This window comes from Cyrtonyx montezumae, unplaced genomic scaffold (genome assembly GCF_038088225.1).
Source record: "Cyrtonyx montezumae isolate F1298 unplaced genomic scaffold, pur_monq_1.0 scaffold_8, whole genome shotgun sequence".
Taxonomy (NCBI): Eukaryota; Metazoa; Chordata; class Aves; order Galliformes; family Odontophoridae; genus Cyrtonyx; species Cyrtonyx montezumae.
In genome coordinates this window covers 3440621-3456493 of record NW_027072089.1, presented here as the reverse complement: position 1 = coordinate 3456493, position 15873 = coordinate 3440621, and the positions used below count along the sequence as shown (strand labels likewise).

General features: G+C 48.4%; 2 protein-coding genes across 4 annotated transcripts in view; one reads left to right on the top strand and one right to left on the bottom strand.

Annotated features, from left to right (window-relative positions):
• Window positions 1–11282, bottom strand: part of AGO2 (argonaute RISC catalytic component 2) — a 39096-nt gene extending 27814 nt beyond the window's left edge. For all 3 annotated transcript variants that reach the window (XM_065753634.1, XM_065753636.1, XM_065753635.1), the window contains exon 1: window positions 11140–11282. In XM_065753634.1, the coding sequence (XP_065609706.1) occupies window positions 11140–11170 (31 nt within the window). In that variant the 5' untranslated portion in view covers window positions 11171–11282. The remainder of the gene's footprint in view (window positions 1–11139) is intronic.
• Window positions 11283–13938: 2656 nt separating this feature from the next.
• Window positions 13939–14963, top strand: RPLP1 (ribosomal protein lateral stalk subunit P1). Its single transcript, XM_065753470.1, has 4 exons — window positions 13939–14106; window positions 14223–14297; window positions 14385–14502; window positions 14843–14963. The coding sequence occupies exons 1-4, from the start codon at window positions 14035–14037 to the stop codon at window positions 14920–14922; spliced, it is 345 nt and encodes a 114-aa protein (XP_065609542.1). The 5' UTR covers window positions 13939–14034; the 3' UTR covers window positions 14923–14963.
• The last annotated feature ends 910 nt before the right edge of the window (window positions 14964–15873 follow it).

Sequence of the window (15873 nt, the reverse complement as noted above, 5' to 3'; positions counted from 1 at the left end):
AATGAGGTGCCAGTACAACATCTCCAGGCTCATCTGGAATCGTGAACTAACAGACTTCCAACCAGAACTCACTCAATTTACACAGACCAAGTGTTCAGAGTCAGCAATCACAGTTCCTAAGAGTGACATCAAAATAACAGAAACTGAGGGAAGTCCAGATGGAAAAATAACCACCTCATGGCAGTTGTCTTAAAGAACAAACCTCAAGCAGTATTAAGAGTGGAGCAGGAAAAAAGAGGTGGGAGTGGAGCTGTACTCAAACACAGAAACGCACAGAGATAATAGTTCAGCACTGAGCTCTGCAAGTTTACAACAGTGCCACACATTCTGCTGCGTGCAGACTTCCACTCCATCAAAATACTTCAGATCCAAACTGGAGATAAGAGTGACTCAAGGAGCCACGGGGCCAAGACACTCCCAGCATGTGAAAGGAATGAATGAGCCACACTTCTGATTGCACTCCTCTCCCGCTCCAAAACCCAACCAACTGTGGAACTGAATTGTCAGGGCTGCTGAATTTATCACCTACACGGAGGCACCACCCTTTATTCTTCATGGCACTGTAAAGCTTGAGGTTGTTCTCTGAAGCATCGCTCAGCACTGAAGGCACATACAGAAGACTTTCAGCATGGAATTGTGCCATTAGCATGCAGTTACCACAGTTATGTAGTAACTAATGAGTTACTACATAAGAAGGGGCTAAGTGAGCTGCACCTAAAAGGGCTTGTCGATACAGGAGATCATCCAAGCAGAATTCTCCTACTGCAATTATATCAATAGGTTTTCTTCTGCAGCAATTCCTGACACGTTTAATTATCTGGTGATGCTTTCACAGCTCAAAGAACATTTTTGGCATTGGACTAACACAGCCTACGTTTGTCATAGGAAGTCCCTCAAACTATTTCTTTAAAGAAATAGTGTCTAAGTGAGGCTGATGTGAAGGAAGGAAGCCTTATTCAGAAGCTCAGCTTTCAGTTGAGGTTGCTATTATCAGACACCAGGGTGGTTATTCCGGATCATCAGTGTGGGTGTTTGCAGATATTGCTGTGTCGACCTACAATACAGCTGCCACTGGCAGCTGGTGGAAAGGAGATGTTTCAGAGCTTCAACACTTTTCTGTGTTCAGCAGTTATATCCATCTCAAACAAGAGATGCAGGAAATGAAGCAAGCAGTAGGCAACAGCTAAACCTAATGACAGACTAATGCTCTAAGAGGTACAGTAAATAACATACCTCTGGAAGAAAAGCATCCATCACACACTTGCCCTTACGAACTTAAGATTACCACAGCTGTCCTTAATGTTCAGCCAACCCAATTCTCACAGCCAAATACATCTAAGTTAGAGTGTCTTCGCACATGGTCTTCAACTCTGGGCCACCTTCAAGTTTTCTTACATTAGTTTGACTTTCAAAGTGGTTTTCTGTTAGGAACGGCTGGGAAAGATAGCGAGAGAGCCTGCAGTGTTTTGCAAGAGATAAGGAGAACTTCAAGCTGCAGCTAATAGTCCCTTGATACTACGAAGGACAGAGGCATCTACACATCTGTCTTTGCTGCTTATTAAGCATGTTATTAAGCAAACTAAGTTCTTCAGTCAAGGTATAGCTCTGTAGGATTAGATGATACACAAGGGAACAGCCTTATCAGTTAACTCCCACAATTCAACAAACCACAAGGGAAGCACTGGAGGGAAACTGAAGACACGATGATGTAAGTCAGAACTTCATTTAAGTCTATATTACAGCATTATCTTAAATATATACATACACACACCAGTACTCCCAAGACCTTTTAGGCAGGGCTCTGTTCCATCCCTACGTCCCCCAGCTTGTACTGATAGTGGGAGTTGCCATGAATGATGCCTAAGACCTTGTGCTTGTCTCTGTTGAGCCTTGTGAGGTTCTCCTGGGCACACTGCTCAAGTCTGTCAAGGTCTCTCTGGACAGCATCATCCCTCTTGTGGGACAGCATCTTGTCCCTCAGGTGTGTTGACCACACCACACAGCTCAGCATCATCAGCAAACTTGCTGAGGTTGCACTCACTCCAAGTGTCAGTGTCACTGACGAAGATACTAAAAGATCACTGGTCTCAGTACTGACCCCTGCCACATAACTCTTGTGGCTGATACCCATCCGAACATTATCCCATCCCATCGTGTGCTCTCATTTGCACTTGGAACCCAAGCCTTAACCCAGCCAGCTCCATTCCTCCTTATTCCACCTCAATGTGTTCCGTTACTCCTATGAGCCATCTTCATATCTGGTCTTATTTTAAGATCCTTGTATGACGCTATCGGGAACTGTAGGGATCTCATTGTGCCAAACTGCTTCCAATTCCCTAGCAGTATGTCATTCAGTATTCAGATAAGAAGTGTTGGATAAACAGCACTGCCTTCAAATCTGTGATCTCATTATGTTCAGCAGACTTAATCTAGAGATCATTTTTATGTAATAATTGTCACTTACTGCAAGAGAATAGAAGCAGTGTTAATTATCAAGTTAAACGTTGCATTATTCAAATAATCAGTTACAGATCTACAGCTGCCTTGGTTACCCTGGATATTTCCCCACCCCACTGTAAGACACGGATAGGATCTCTCCCTTCTGCAGGAAGCGATGCAACCCAGAGAGATTAGAATTCTTTCCAGATGCCCACAATGTGAGTGTGGTCAGAGATGAAAGGGAGAAACAAGACATCAATCCTGTCTGCTTTATAAGTCATGACCAGGTTTCCAACACAGACGTGAAAGACTACAAGAACACCACTTACAAGTGGGGGTGAGCAGCAGAGGAGCAGCACAGAGCATTCAAGATGCACACGGAGCATCCAACAGATATCTCTACCATTAATGAGCAGTGTGGCTTCGCTGAGACCACGTGCAAAGCTGTACCACAGAAATCCTTCCCAAGGGATACAGAAAACTCCTTTTAATTGCAAACAGTAACACTGAATTGAGTTATCCCCTGAAAATGGTGAGCCTCATCCAAACAATGACTTACCTACATGTGAGTAATCCAGCTGAAAGTTAACATGAATGGAGACTACAAAATAAACACCTTCAACCAGATCTCTACTAGATGAAGGGGGAAAAAAACGGAGATTGGGCTCAGTGCTACTGATCACACTTGAGCATAATGAATCGTTCTGTTCTCTCTACCTTAGTAAGTCCTGAACTAATGCCAGGTTTTTCTAAGCATTTAAAATAACAGTTAAAAAACTTGAGTGGTATTTTCTGCATCCGTGAAGAACAGTGCCTCCATTCAGTATAACCTCAAGCCTTTGGGAACGAAGAAGAATGATGCAGTGAATATATACATTATCTTAGAGAAGAGAACATCCCAACAGCACCTACTCCTTCCTTCGTGCTGCTTCTTTTAAAGGGAAGAACAGAACTGTGTGTCCTTCATTCCTCCCTACCTCCATTCTCTGAAGCGCTGCATTCAGGTTAGGATAGGAAAGAAGTGTAGCTTACTTCCTTTATTAGTTGACATTCATACTCCAACACTTCAGATGATGTAGTTATGTACAAAATGGCACAGCTCAGCCTCTGCTGTCATCAGCTTTCCTTTTTTTTTTTTCCTTAGGGTCCCAGTAGGCTGGTAAAGCACATCTCTATTAAGGAAAACCATCGCTGTTGCATATTCGTATTATTCGTACTGCATCCAATTGAGTGAAACACAGAAATGATTCATCCTCAGTTTAATGAGGGAATAGGCCAGGATGGATGTTTGGGCCATACCTTTGCAGGTACATTCAGACCTCCAGAGAGCTGGAATAACAGTATTTTTTGACTCAACCCTGAAAGTACAAAGTTTAAGATGTCTTTATGCCTAAGATGTTTTAGCTTACAAAACTCAGCTAACTCAATGTAATTCAGAATCTCCCCCTTCAGAAACAAATCTTTGCCCAGACACAGCAAATCAATTAAAAAAAAACCAATACAAACGCTCCCGTGGCTCCGTTTCAAAGTAGGAAATTCACAGTTAATTTATCATTTTAGATAGTGAAAGCAGCTGCAGGAACATCTTTACCATGCAGAAGATCCAACAGCATATAATGTGGTTTCAAGAGATAAGGCTGTGGTTTTTAGCATCGCTGGGAGGAGCACTAAAATACAGGTTAGCAATAATGAAATAATTGAGACACGAGAAGTGTAGGCTTTCAGTTGAATGCTTCTCTGATGTTTTTCCCCCATTACAGCTCTGTTCTTCCACCTGCTTCCTGTAACCAACTTCAGTTCTCATATTAGTCAAAATAAATTAAGACCCAGCTGTGGCACTGCATCACCCGAGCGATGACAGCAAAAGCATGGGAGGAGATCATTAGGTGATGACACCTTTCTATAGGGAGATCCACATCCCCATGGAAAAATGGATTCATTCATTTTCAGCTGCAGTGTCACTACCAACATTTCACTCCATATTGCACCTACTGTACATTTCCAACAGTGGTCCACCCATTCTGTCTAAGGGTTCTGTAAAAGATAAGAATAAAGAAACCATACACAAGTTTGGCCAAGTTTTAGGTTAGTGGACATTTGCAAATCAGAAATAATTAGGAAAAAAAATACTACTGTATTCTAATCACGCAACACAGCCCCACTTTCCAGTGGAAATTCACTTTGAAGAAGCAAGACCTTCATTCAGGAGGAAGAAACTTCAAACAACACACCCTCATTCACACAGGACTGACTCGTACTGATCAAAACCAAGCGTTCCCTCATTAAACACCCTGAAGAAATGTATTTGGTTTATTGAGGCATTCATTCTGCACTGTCATATCTACCTGAACCTCAGCGTCTTCGATTCTACTTTGGTTTGGTCTGTGGTTTGGAGGGTTGGTGGTTTATCTGTTGGTTATTTTTTTTAAACCTACGGCTCAAGCATTTGTGTTGAGAAAGGGATGAAGCCCAAAGAGCTCACGTTGAAGCTTACCGTTGTCTGAGAAGTCTTGCATTCTAACAGCAATTAGAATAAAAAAGGAATATGGAAAATCAGAAAGATGAGAGGCCCCTGCTCTCCCCACATCCACAAACTTGTCCTCCACGTGAGACCAAAGGAAGATGTAAGAAATGATGGAGGAATACGACAGGGCAAGAGAGGCCAACCAACAGAGGAACTCGTAAAAAGCAGCAGAAAGGGAGCATTCACTGCAATCCACAACTTGTATGAAAGGACAATGTATGAAGTTCTTTATCAAAGGACAAGCGAAGCCAAGAACATAGAAACATTTAGATAGGAATTTACCCTCTGCATGAATAGACGTCTGTCCCGTACTAGTTAACACTTGCTCAACAAGTTTCAGAAGGTATTTAACAAGGCCCCAGTAATAATTATGTTTTAAAGGCTTATTCATCTACATGACAAGTCTAACTTCAAACAGTTTTTAAGATTGATCCAGCTAAGCCAGTGAATCCTCTCCTCTTGGGAACTCTTCTAAAATAGGCTTCTTTAAACCAGAACTGGCACGTCCACACTCTTCCTACTACTAAATGACAACTCACATTTCATTGCTTTCTCACATTAGTAAGTTCTAACACAAAACTCACAGACAGGAATACAAAAATGCACTCTAGGACACAGAGTTTTACAGAGGCAATGTGTGACATGAGCAGCTCTAAGTGGCACCCACGCTCACATCGCAGCAGCTAACGCAGCCTCACAAGTCAGCTCGCAGCCTGCCCAGAAAAGAGTTGCTCAAGTATTTTTTTTCTTCTGCAAGAAGAAACTAACTAACTACAAAAATCATCTACCTGGTGATGTCTGTTCATAATCTGTGCTGTAAAAGCCACAGCAGGTTTTAAAAACAGACTGTTGATCTTCCTATGCTGAGATCGCAGCGCGTCCCCAAAAAGAGTGATGACTTCCATTTCTGCCCCGAGTTCTGCGATGCAGTCACAACGAGTCCCATAATTTGTTATCATCAATGATCCTTCAGAGAAGTAAAGCAGGAAGGACTCACCAGGGCGAAGGGATGAAGGCAGCAAACAAGAGACCTGGGTTTAGTTTGGAGCAGCGCATAAAGCGACATCCCACAAGATGCCAGCACAGCCATCTCTTCCTGCAGCACTGCTACATGGGGCTAGGCTCAGACATACATAAAATTACAGGCTAGCATGCAGACAGCTTTCCAATCTGCTTTCAGCAATGAAGAGTTTTGTTTCTTGAGTGAAAAGAAGACTAAAACATACAGCAGAGACAAAACACAGCTGAGAAGCGCCACCAGAAATAGAAAAGGACAAACAAATTACGACAGGAGAGAACAAACTACTCTCACCACATCTGCGGTTAGAAAGCATCAGTTTCACAACACAAGTACAACCAAAATTTGGCAGCACTGTGGGAAGCACAGTGAGAACTGGCATTGGCACAGGCTGCCCAGGAATGATGTGGAGTCGTTCAAGAAAAAGGCAGATGTGGCACTGAGGGCCACAGCTCAGCGCTATGGTGGGGATGGGTTGATGGCTGGACCAGATGACCTTAGAGGTCTTCTTCAACCTTAATGGCTCTACAATTTCACTGTATTTTTACCCCTACATGGTCACCTAAGCACAAGCTGAACAGCTCTCCTCTTGGCGATTTACCTGGTATCAGTACCCCTTGGCTTCAGGGCTGCAGAAACATTTCATCAAGAAATATTTCCCTTTTCTTTTTTACTGGATTAAATTAAAAACCAACAGAAGACTCCACAAACACGAGAAAAACAGTCATACTAAACCTTACTTAAAAGCCCGAAGTATACTTACATGTATTACAAATCATACCGTGTGGTGGAAAAAGCAGAAGAAATTAAAACTAGCTCAAATGGTCGCAGTAAGCCATGCCACTCCGTAAGCACACTGAAAGACACCGCCCATAAAGCGGTCACGAGCACAACGACACGGGCATCAGCTCTGTCTCACTTCCTGAGCACAACTGAAAGGTGAAGGGAACAGCATGCTAATAAATCATAACTCTGGTATCAAAGACGTGAGAAAGACTGGACTTGTGATGTGCCCAGGGATGATGCCGTTCGGGTCTGTCTTATTCAACTCTGAAAGCACAGAATCAGTAAGAAAACGTTCAAGTTCAGCTTTGGGTATTAAAATAAATTGGAGAGGAAACAAAAAAGCCCTTGCACCACGTTGGGAAGTGCAGTTCTTGAGTAGCCAGCAGGCCAAGAGACACCTCTAGTGCTGGTGCACGATACTGAAGGCAGTTCATCAGACAATGCACGGAGCAGATCCCTACCACAGCCATTACAGTTAAAGCTACACAACATTTTCCATCAGCTCCTTTTTTTTTTCTTGGCCTGGAACTTAGCAAAAATCAGACACTCACTTCTGACTTATTAAAGATAGCTTCCGTGACCATTAAGAAGTAGCAGTACTTCCTGCTGGTATGAATATTACAAATCCAGTCACTAAAAACACGACCAAGTGCTCCTCTGAAACGAGAGATAAAGAAGGCTACATGCAATGCCATTTTTGATGAGCCTTTACAAGTTGTGTAAAGTTATTTGTACAGCCAACAAGAGAATCGCTGCTGAATCAACTCTTTTACTTTCCATACAGTGATCTTTTGTATACGTTGGCTCGCTGAAGGAAGGAGAAAGTTTCAGTCAGATGTATGTCAACATCAGTCATCTTTTCATCAAATAACCAACCAAGAGGTGAGAAAAGAGCCTTGCCTCTCACACGTTTGACACATGGAAAGCCACAACCTCTTTCAAAGTCACTATACTTCCGACACTGCTGCTTCAACAAATTAATGCCTCCCAGAGCAGACAAAATTAAACACATCTTCAAAGACTAAGAAATGGAAATGAGAGCATGCTAACCTTGGAATTCAGAAATACAGAAACACTCAGCAGTGTAAGTTACTGAGGTTCACAGAATCATGGAATCATAGCATTGCTCAGGTCAGAAAAGACCTTCAAGACCATCAAGTCCAACCACAACCAACCCGTACCACTCTAACTCTTAACCACACTGCGTCGTGTCCCTGAGCACCGCATCCAAACGGAGCTCCGACACATTCAGGGATGGGGACTCACCCACCTCCCTGGGGAGCCTACTCCTTTCTGTAAAGAAGTTCTTCCCAACATCCAACCTTAACCTCCCCTGGTGTAACTTGTGGCCATTTCCCCTTGTGCTGTCACACGAGTTTTAATCACTTCTTCAAACCAGACTGATGTAACAGCGGTGTCTTTATCACTACACCCCTTGCCTATGGGAAGGAAGCCTGGACAACCCGACCTCCGACACAAACCACTCTGCGATGACATTTTTTCCATGTTCACCAACCTGATTTCAGAAAACTGCTGCCACGACTGCCTAACTTGCTTTATATTGTTAAAGGGGTATTTGTTAAAGGTGAAAACAGCCAGCCCCGTGGCACGTTGAGCCACTATGCTGGCAGGAGGCCACCGCCACAAGGTCTAAGTTAGAAGACATGGGAACGGAGCACTCCAGTGGCGTCAAGGATGTGCTGACACGCAGATGCTGGAGCTCTCTGGCATTCACAGGAGCTGTTCATCTTGACTGGTCATGAACAACAACTCTCACTCATTCCTCCGAACAGGATTTCGGGATTCCAGGTGTCAGATTAACGTACGTAAGGGGACTTTCACCGCAGCGTGTGGAAAGCACGGAGCCTTGCACGACACAGCCGAGCCTCCTGCAGACAGTCCCCAGCTCCAGACAGGTTTCATCACCACCAGAAAATGAAAGTGTAATTCCCTCGGTTAAGTTTAGCAGCAGTTTCACATTTATGAGGTAAATCAAAGGGCTGAACTTTAACAGCACTTAATCATTAACCAATCCGGAGATTAATGAAGCAATTTAGTGAAATATATGATATCCCAACAGCAGCTTGATTACAGATACGTGGATGACCAGCTTCACACTGATGTATGTATGTAGGTATAGATGCAAAACCCACTCAAGCACACACAGATAAACAGAGATACGTGGATCCAGTCATGCACCTCAACACCCACGCTCATAAAACATCATTAAAACATATCTAAGTTGGGAGGTGGGTAGAAACACATCTGCATTCCTCAGTGGGGGATAATCAAGACTAACTCAAGTGAGATAACTTCACCCTGGCCTTTACCAAAGGATGTGGTAGCACCTAGGAGGCACCTCAAGCCAGGTGAGATGCTGCCCACAGCTCGCTGCAATCCAGGAGAGCCCAAGGGGCTTAGAATTTCTGCTACAGGGGGAGCTGCCTTTTGTCAGGTGTTTTTCCATAGCAACTCACTTGGAAAGCACCAGAACATTTCACCATTCACAGCTGCACCACCCTGGGGTTTGCAGTAGGGCTCTCTAACAAGAGCCCCACTTACAATTCGATGTGGAGCAGAAGCGATCCGGACTGCCAGAAGCCACCATGCTGCCAAGGCTCTCTGTGGATGGCTTTACTGGAAGGAAGCAAAGATCCTCACAACACGGAGGACAACTTGCAGCTCATACCCCAGAGCAGACTCTGCCCAGCTCTGCAAAAGGCTGAGCTGCAGATATAAACTAGGAAGTAAACAAGACTGAGGATGAGCTTGGTTGGAGGAAGCAGAGGAGCAGGAGCCTGAGACACACAGGTGATGTTTGGAGAGGAGTAACAAGCTCAGATTCAGTAAAAAGATGGTGTTACAGAAAATCCTGACGCTCAGAAAGGGTTGTTCTGCTAAGGGGGTAATGTCCTTATACACTAAGTGTAGTGCTACACAAGTCAGATTGTTCTGCATGAAAAGGAGAGCAGAAGGATCAGACAGAGAGCAAATGTAGGATAAAGAGACATCTAAAAGTACTTTCATGCCACACACTGCAACTACTGTCAATACTTTGTGTCTTCACACAGTTTTGAAGACTTATCAACAGGAGGAAAGCAGCCTTTGTAACACAAACACTATGAGTCCCACAAATACCTATACACTGCATGAACAAGAAAACCAGACACTAGGAAGCACGGCAGATAATTAAATCAGTACTTAAACACTGCTGTTGCTACTGAAACGTGCCAGTGATGTTCTACACAAACCCAGTGCCTGCATTATCAGTCTAGGTACACACAGCTGCAGCGACCTCTCCCCCCAGCACGTCCAGTAAACGCTCTGTGGGATGAAACACAAAGAAATGCAAAGATTCCCCTAAGACAAAAGGGATCACCGCAGTGGTCTTTGCGAGATTCCTGTTTCTTCAAGGAGAATCAGATCAGAGGAAGAAGAGAAGCCAGCACCTAACCATGGATGCTAGCACGTGAATGTTCTTACAGAAACAGTGCTCCTGAGCAGCAGCTGCAGGTTCCACCTTTCACCAACGTTACACCTTCACTAGGCCACCTCTCTAACGATGATTTTAGGAAAACCTGTTAAGAACAGTACCTTAAAACACACGGTTACTTACTCTGAAACTTTTCTTGGAGAAGGAAACAACACAAACCCAACCTCTAAAGCACCCAAACGCTGCCGTTTCTGCACTAGAAACCACAACGCGGCAACAGCCTAACAGTAAAAAGCACCGTCCCATCTCAGCCGTGCCAACTCTCGCAACGTTAATCTCAGTAACACGAGACGTCCCCGAGAGCGCCGGTGACCGCTCCTCCGCCCGCTCTCATCGCCGCTCCGCTCGCAGCCCCTTCCAGCGCTGCCCCACACGTGGGTGCCGTTACACCCCACCTCCACGAGGAGGGCAGGCAGCCGAGCAACCCCCCGCTCCCGCGCGCCTCGGATCGCAGCGGGGAAACCGGAGACCCCGAGGGCACCGCCGGCACGAGGCCGAGCGGGCGCGGGGAAGGCAGGCGGCACGCAGCCGAGGGCCCCCGCCTCGCCCCGGGGCGGCTCCGAGCGGACGGAGCCCCCGGCCTCGGCCCTCCCCCGGCGGAGGGAGGGGAGAGCAGAGCGGGAGAACGCGACCCCTCGTAGGGGCCTCAGGCCCGCGGTGCCGAGGGCGGCCCCGAGCCTTCCTTCCCCCGCCGTGGCCTCAGCGGCCGCAGCCGGAGGCCCGCGTTCCCCCCGCGTTCCCCCCGCGCTGACAGCGCCTCGTGCGCCGCTCCCCCCCCCCGTACCCCGTCCCCGCGAGGTACACGAGTTCGAAACCCCATAGAGAGAGATAGAGAGAGAGAGAGAAAGAAAAGCGCTCCGGGCGGCTCTGGGACCTCACCGGGTCCGGCGGTGCTGGCTCCCGGGTACATGGCTCCGTGTGCGGCGACGGAGGCGGCGCCTCGCTCCGGGTCCCTACCGCGGCGGTGGCCGGAGGGGAGGGAAAGGGAGGGAAGAGAAGCTCGAGCGGCGGTTGGGGGAAGGGGGAGGAGAAGGAAGGGAGGGAAGGGGAGGGGGGGGAAGAAAAAAAAAAAAAAAAGAGAAAAAAAAAAAAAGGGAAGAGGGCCGGGCCGGCGCCGGGAAACCAGGTTACTCGGCGGCACTGAGGAGCGGGGAGGTGGGCGGGGGAAAGGAGGAGCCGCGCAGTCACGGGAAGCGGCGCTCCGCCCGCCCTCCTCGGGCCCCAGCGGGCGGGGAGCGGGAGCTGCGCCCTTCCGCCGCCGCCTCCTCCGCTTCTCTCAGCGGGAAGCGTGGCCAGCAGGTCCAGGGAGGTGATCCTGCCCCTCTGCTCTGAGCTGGTGAGGCCTCAGCCGGAGTACTGCGTGCGGATGTGGAGTCCTCGGCGCAGGAGAGACGTGGAGATGTTGGAGCGCGTCCAGAGGAGGGGCACGAAAGTGATGCGAGGGATGGAGCACCGCTCCGCTGAGGGACGGGCTGAGAGAGGTGGGGCTGCTCGGCCTGGGGGAGACCCGAGAGCAGCCCTTCAATATCTACAGGGGGGGCTGTAAGAAGGAAGGGGACAGAGTCTTTAGTAGGGACTGTTGTGGTAGGAAAACATTAGGCAGTCCTGAATGCGACGGTGTGACATTGTGCAGTCTGCATCTTGAGTTTTTGACGCTGTATTGAAATCAAGCTCTTCGATCTGATCAGGAAGATAACTCCCTCTAATATTATCATACTTCCGCACCACGAAGCCTTCTGCATTTAAGTGCAAGAGAGCACGCAAGTACGATGAGAGGCTTCTAGAAAAGTCCATTGAAAGTGGTGATTGTGGGGTTGCTAGCAACCAGCATCCACCACCTGATGTCACCAAGATGAGTCTAGATTTACTGCCCCACACTAGCACTGAATACACAGTGTATGTACAGCTGTCTGCTGTTTGCCTGCTTTGACTCTTACCATTACATTCTCAGGTTCAAAACTGTGTGGAAAAAAACTAGGGCAGAAAAAGTAGGGGTACCAACACGTGAGCAGAATGTTTGTTGTCACAGCAAGAGAAATAGCATGGCTCATGTTTGCTATACAAGCAATGCAAGATGAAAATAAGCCATCATCGCGTGTAATGGTGGCATTTCAAAGTCTGTGACTTTTGATCCCTGGCGCCTGTGTGACAGTTCACATGTGTACCAATAGCATTGCAGGCATTTGATTATCAGTTACATCGATGCTCAAAGCCTTTATCAAAGCGGATATACTTGAGTCCAACATTATAACGTACTGATTTCACTCCTAAGATTGCCCTACATCAGAACACTCCCAAGTTTGGAACCTGCAAGGTGAAGAGGAACAGGACAGGAGCAAAAACCAGACTGAAAGCAGTGCTCAGCAGGGCTTACATGCAGAAGGGATGCACTGATAGGGGACATCATCTGATCCTACAGGAAAAGAAAAACTATCAATGAAAAGTTCATTCTCCATTCAGTCTGAAAATAACTGAAGCAACAGAAGATGGGTGAAGGGTTTAGAACTTCAAAAGCAAAAGGGCTTATCATGGTGCATACCTGGCTGCAGGCACGCACAGTCCGTTTTAAATAGCTTTATTTAAACAGTTTTCGTGTGTTTAAATAAAGCTGTTGGTCCTCTGTGCTGCTGTACACTCCCAGCGACATTTCTGTGTTCACTGAGGAGAGGTGCAGTGCTGATGCCCCTCTGTTCCTGAAGGAGCAGGACACTCTTTGCATGCAGAGCTGGATTATGACCATCTGTAGGGGATGGGTAGCTATGGTACTCTGGCAAAAATTCTACTGGGAGAAGAAAGATGTAATGTTGATTCTTGACTCTGAGGGGACCCAGAACAAAAGATCAGAACAAAAGTGAGAAGGAGCACGGCTATCACCTGACCTGCTTACAAAGTCTTTGGGGGTCTGACTTCGGTTCACTCAAGGACTTTTCCTGGCTATCAGAGCGAACCCAACAGTTGAGGACTATGACAAAGGTGCAGCACCACCTATTGGGGATGCGGTGCGTGTGGAGCAGAGGATCTCTAGAGGTCCCTTCCAACCCCTACGATTATTCTGTGAGTCTGTGACCGGTGCCAGCTTGTCAGAGCTGCCCATCCATGAGGGCATGCTATGCCCTGCAGCTTCATGCTGTGCTTCACTGTGGGACAGCAAAGACCCCAAACCATGCACCGCCCATCATCAGCTATTGGAAAAGTGCAGCTTGAGAGGAAAAGGCAGCTTTTATAAAGGGAGAATCTGCTCAAGAAGGTTAAAAGCAACACAAAACAAGCGGTCCGGTCCAGGCTTCGTCGCAGTGTGAGAGTGAGCTCACGCTGTGAGAGTTGCCGACGGGTTTTCAATGGAGCACACCCATCTCAGGTGCTGCGCGTAACACGGCTACTAACGCCGGTGCTACCCAGTGTCTGAGCACCCGCACTTCGCTCCCTACGTTTATTTACGGAACAGCGTCTGAAAGAAAAAGAAAAAAAGACGTTAGAAGAGACAGACACGAAGGCAGCGCAGCCCCGCGCGCACTGCGCCGTGAGGCAACGCCGCCGTCTTCTCCCATCACACCCCGCCCAGCTGCGATTGGCGGAGCTCTCCCTTCCGTTCCGCCTCCGCCGCTCGCGGATTGGGCAGCGCCCGAGCTCGCGGGATCGCGATTGGCTGACGGCGCTCTTATAAATCTCCCACGGCAGTGCGCGTTCCCTTTCCTCCCCGGCGTCACAAGGTGCTGCGTCCTTCAGCTGAAGCTAAGGCCGTTCCCCCCCGGCGACTGGCACCGCGCCCCAGCCATGGCCTCCGTGTCCGAGCTCGCGTGCATCTACTCCGCCCTCATCCTCCACGACGACGAAGTCACCGTCACGGTGAGTGCGCGGCCCGGCGGCCTCCGCCACAAGATGGCGGCGAGGCCGCGGCATGGCCGGCGGTGCGGGGCGGGATGGGCCGGGCCGGGCCCTCAGCGCCGCTCTCCGCGTGGCAGGAGGATAAGATCAACGCCCTCATCAAAGCGGCGGGAGTGAACGTGGAGCCGTTCTGGCCGGGCCTCTTCGCTAAGGTGCGTGGGACTGAGGGGGGGATAACCGCGCCGTGCTGGGGGAGCGCGCCGTGCTGACCGCGTCTCGCCGCCGCTCGTCCTCCCCAGGCGCTGGCCAACATCGACATCGGGAGCCTCATCTGCAACGTAGGAGCCGGCGGCGGAGCTCCGGCTGCGGCTGCTCCTGCGGGCGGTGCTGCGCCCGCGGGCGGCGGTGCTGCCCCGGGTAAGTGCGCTCAGCGCGGGGCTCCGCGTGCGGGTCACCCCTTGCTCCCGCAGGATGCGTTTCTGATACGAGCCACGATGCCATTGGCTTCCTCGCCCTGCTGGCTCGTGGTCAGCGTTTTCCTCTGGGTGTTAGTTGCACTGTGAATCAGTGTACAGCTTGACACTGATGCCTGCGGAGTGCACCTGCTCTGTCAGGCTTCTGAGGTTTCATGGTATTTTGAGGGTGTACATGAGATGGGCTTGGTGGGTTTGCTCAGGTTTTGCTCCTTAATGTTACACATCCTTGGATGTGAAGTCATGAGCTGATGGAAGGTTCTGACCGCTTCCTTCTTTTCTAGCCGAGGAGAAGAAAGAAGAAGAAAAGAAAGAAGAATCAGAGGAATCTGATGATGACATGGGCTTTGGTCTTTTTGACTAAATACTTTTGTATCTGCCTGTAATAAAGAACATTTAACTGTATTTTTGTCTCTTCAGTAAAAAAGCTCTCCCTTAGGAATCCCAGATCCTGGAGGTTAGTGAGAGGGTCTGAGGAATGGGAGACTTTTAGTGAGGGAAGAAGTGGTCTGTGAGCACCTGGGCAATGCTAATGTTCACAAATCCATGGGACCCAATGGGGTGCATCCACGGGTGCTGAGGGAGCTGACGGAGGTGATTGCTGAACTGCTCTCTATCATCTTTGAGAGGTCTTGGAGAATGGGGGAGGTACCTGATGACTGGAGGATAGCTGATGTCACTCCGGTCTTCAAAAAGGGCAAGAAAGAAGATCTGGGTAATTATAGGCCAGTCAGCCTCACCTCTGTCCCTGGAAAGGTGATGGAACAGCTTGTGCTGGATGCCATCTCCAGACAATTGGAAGAAGAGGTCAGGAGTAGCCAGCATGGGTTCACCAAGGGGAGGTCATGCTCGACCAACCTGGTGGCCTTCTGTGATGTTGTCACTGGCTGGGTGGATTGGGGGAGGGCTGTGCTGCCATTCAGCAAGACCCGGACAGGCTTGAGAGCTGGGCAGTCAGAAACTGGATGAAATTTAACAAAAGCAAGTGTAGAGTCTTGCACCTAGGGAGGAATAATTGCATGCACCAGTACAGGCTGGGGGATGAGCTGCTGGAGAGGAGCTCTAGAGAGGGACCTGGGTGTCCTGGTGGATGACAGGTTGACCATGAGCAGTGTGCTCTCGTGGCTAATAGGGCCAATGGCATTCTGGGATGCATTAATAAGAGCATGGCCAGCAGGTCAAGGGAGGTGATCCCCTCTACTCTGCCCTGGTGAGGCCTCATCTGGAGTACTGTGTCCAGTTCTGGGCTCCCCACTATGAAAAAGACAGGGATCTCTTGGAAAGAGTCCAGCACAGGGCCACAAAGATGGTGAAG

Excerpts from the sequence above, each read along its gene's own strand:
- RPLP1 (XM_065753470.1), top strand. The coding sequence starts at position 14,035 with ATGGCCTCCGTGTCCGAGCTCGCGTGCATCTACTCCGCCCTCATCCTC. Across the intron at positions 14,298-14,384 it reads GGCCGGGCCTCTTCGCTAAG|GCGCTGGCCAACATCGACAT; the intron begins GTGCGTGGGACT and ends CGTCCTCCCCAG. Across the intron at positions 14,503-14,842 it reads GGGCGGCGGTGCTGCCCCGG|CCGAGGAGAAGAAAGAAGAA; the intron begins GTAAGTGCGCTC and ends CTTCTTTTCTAG.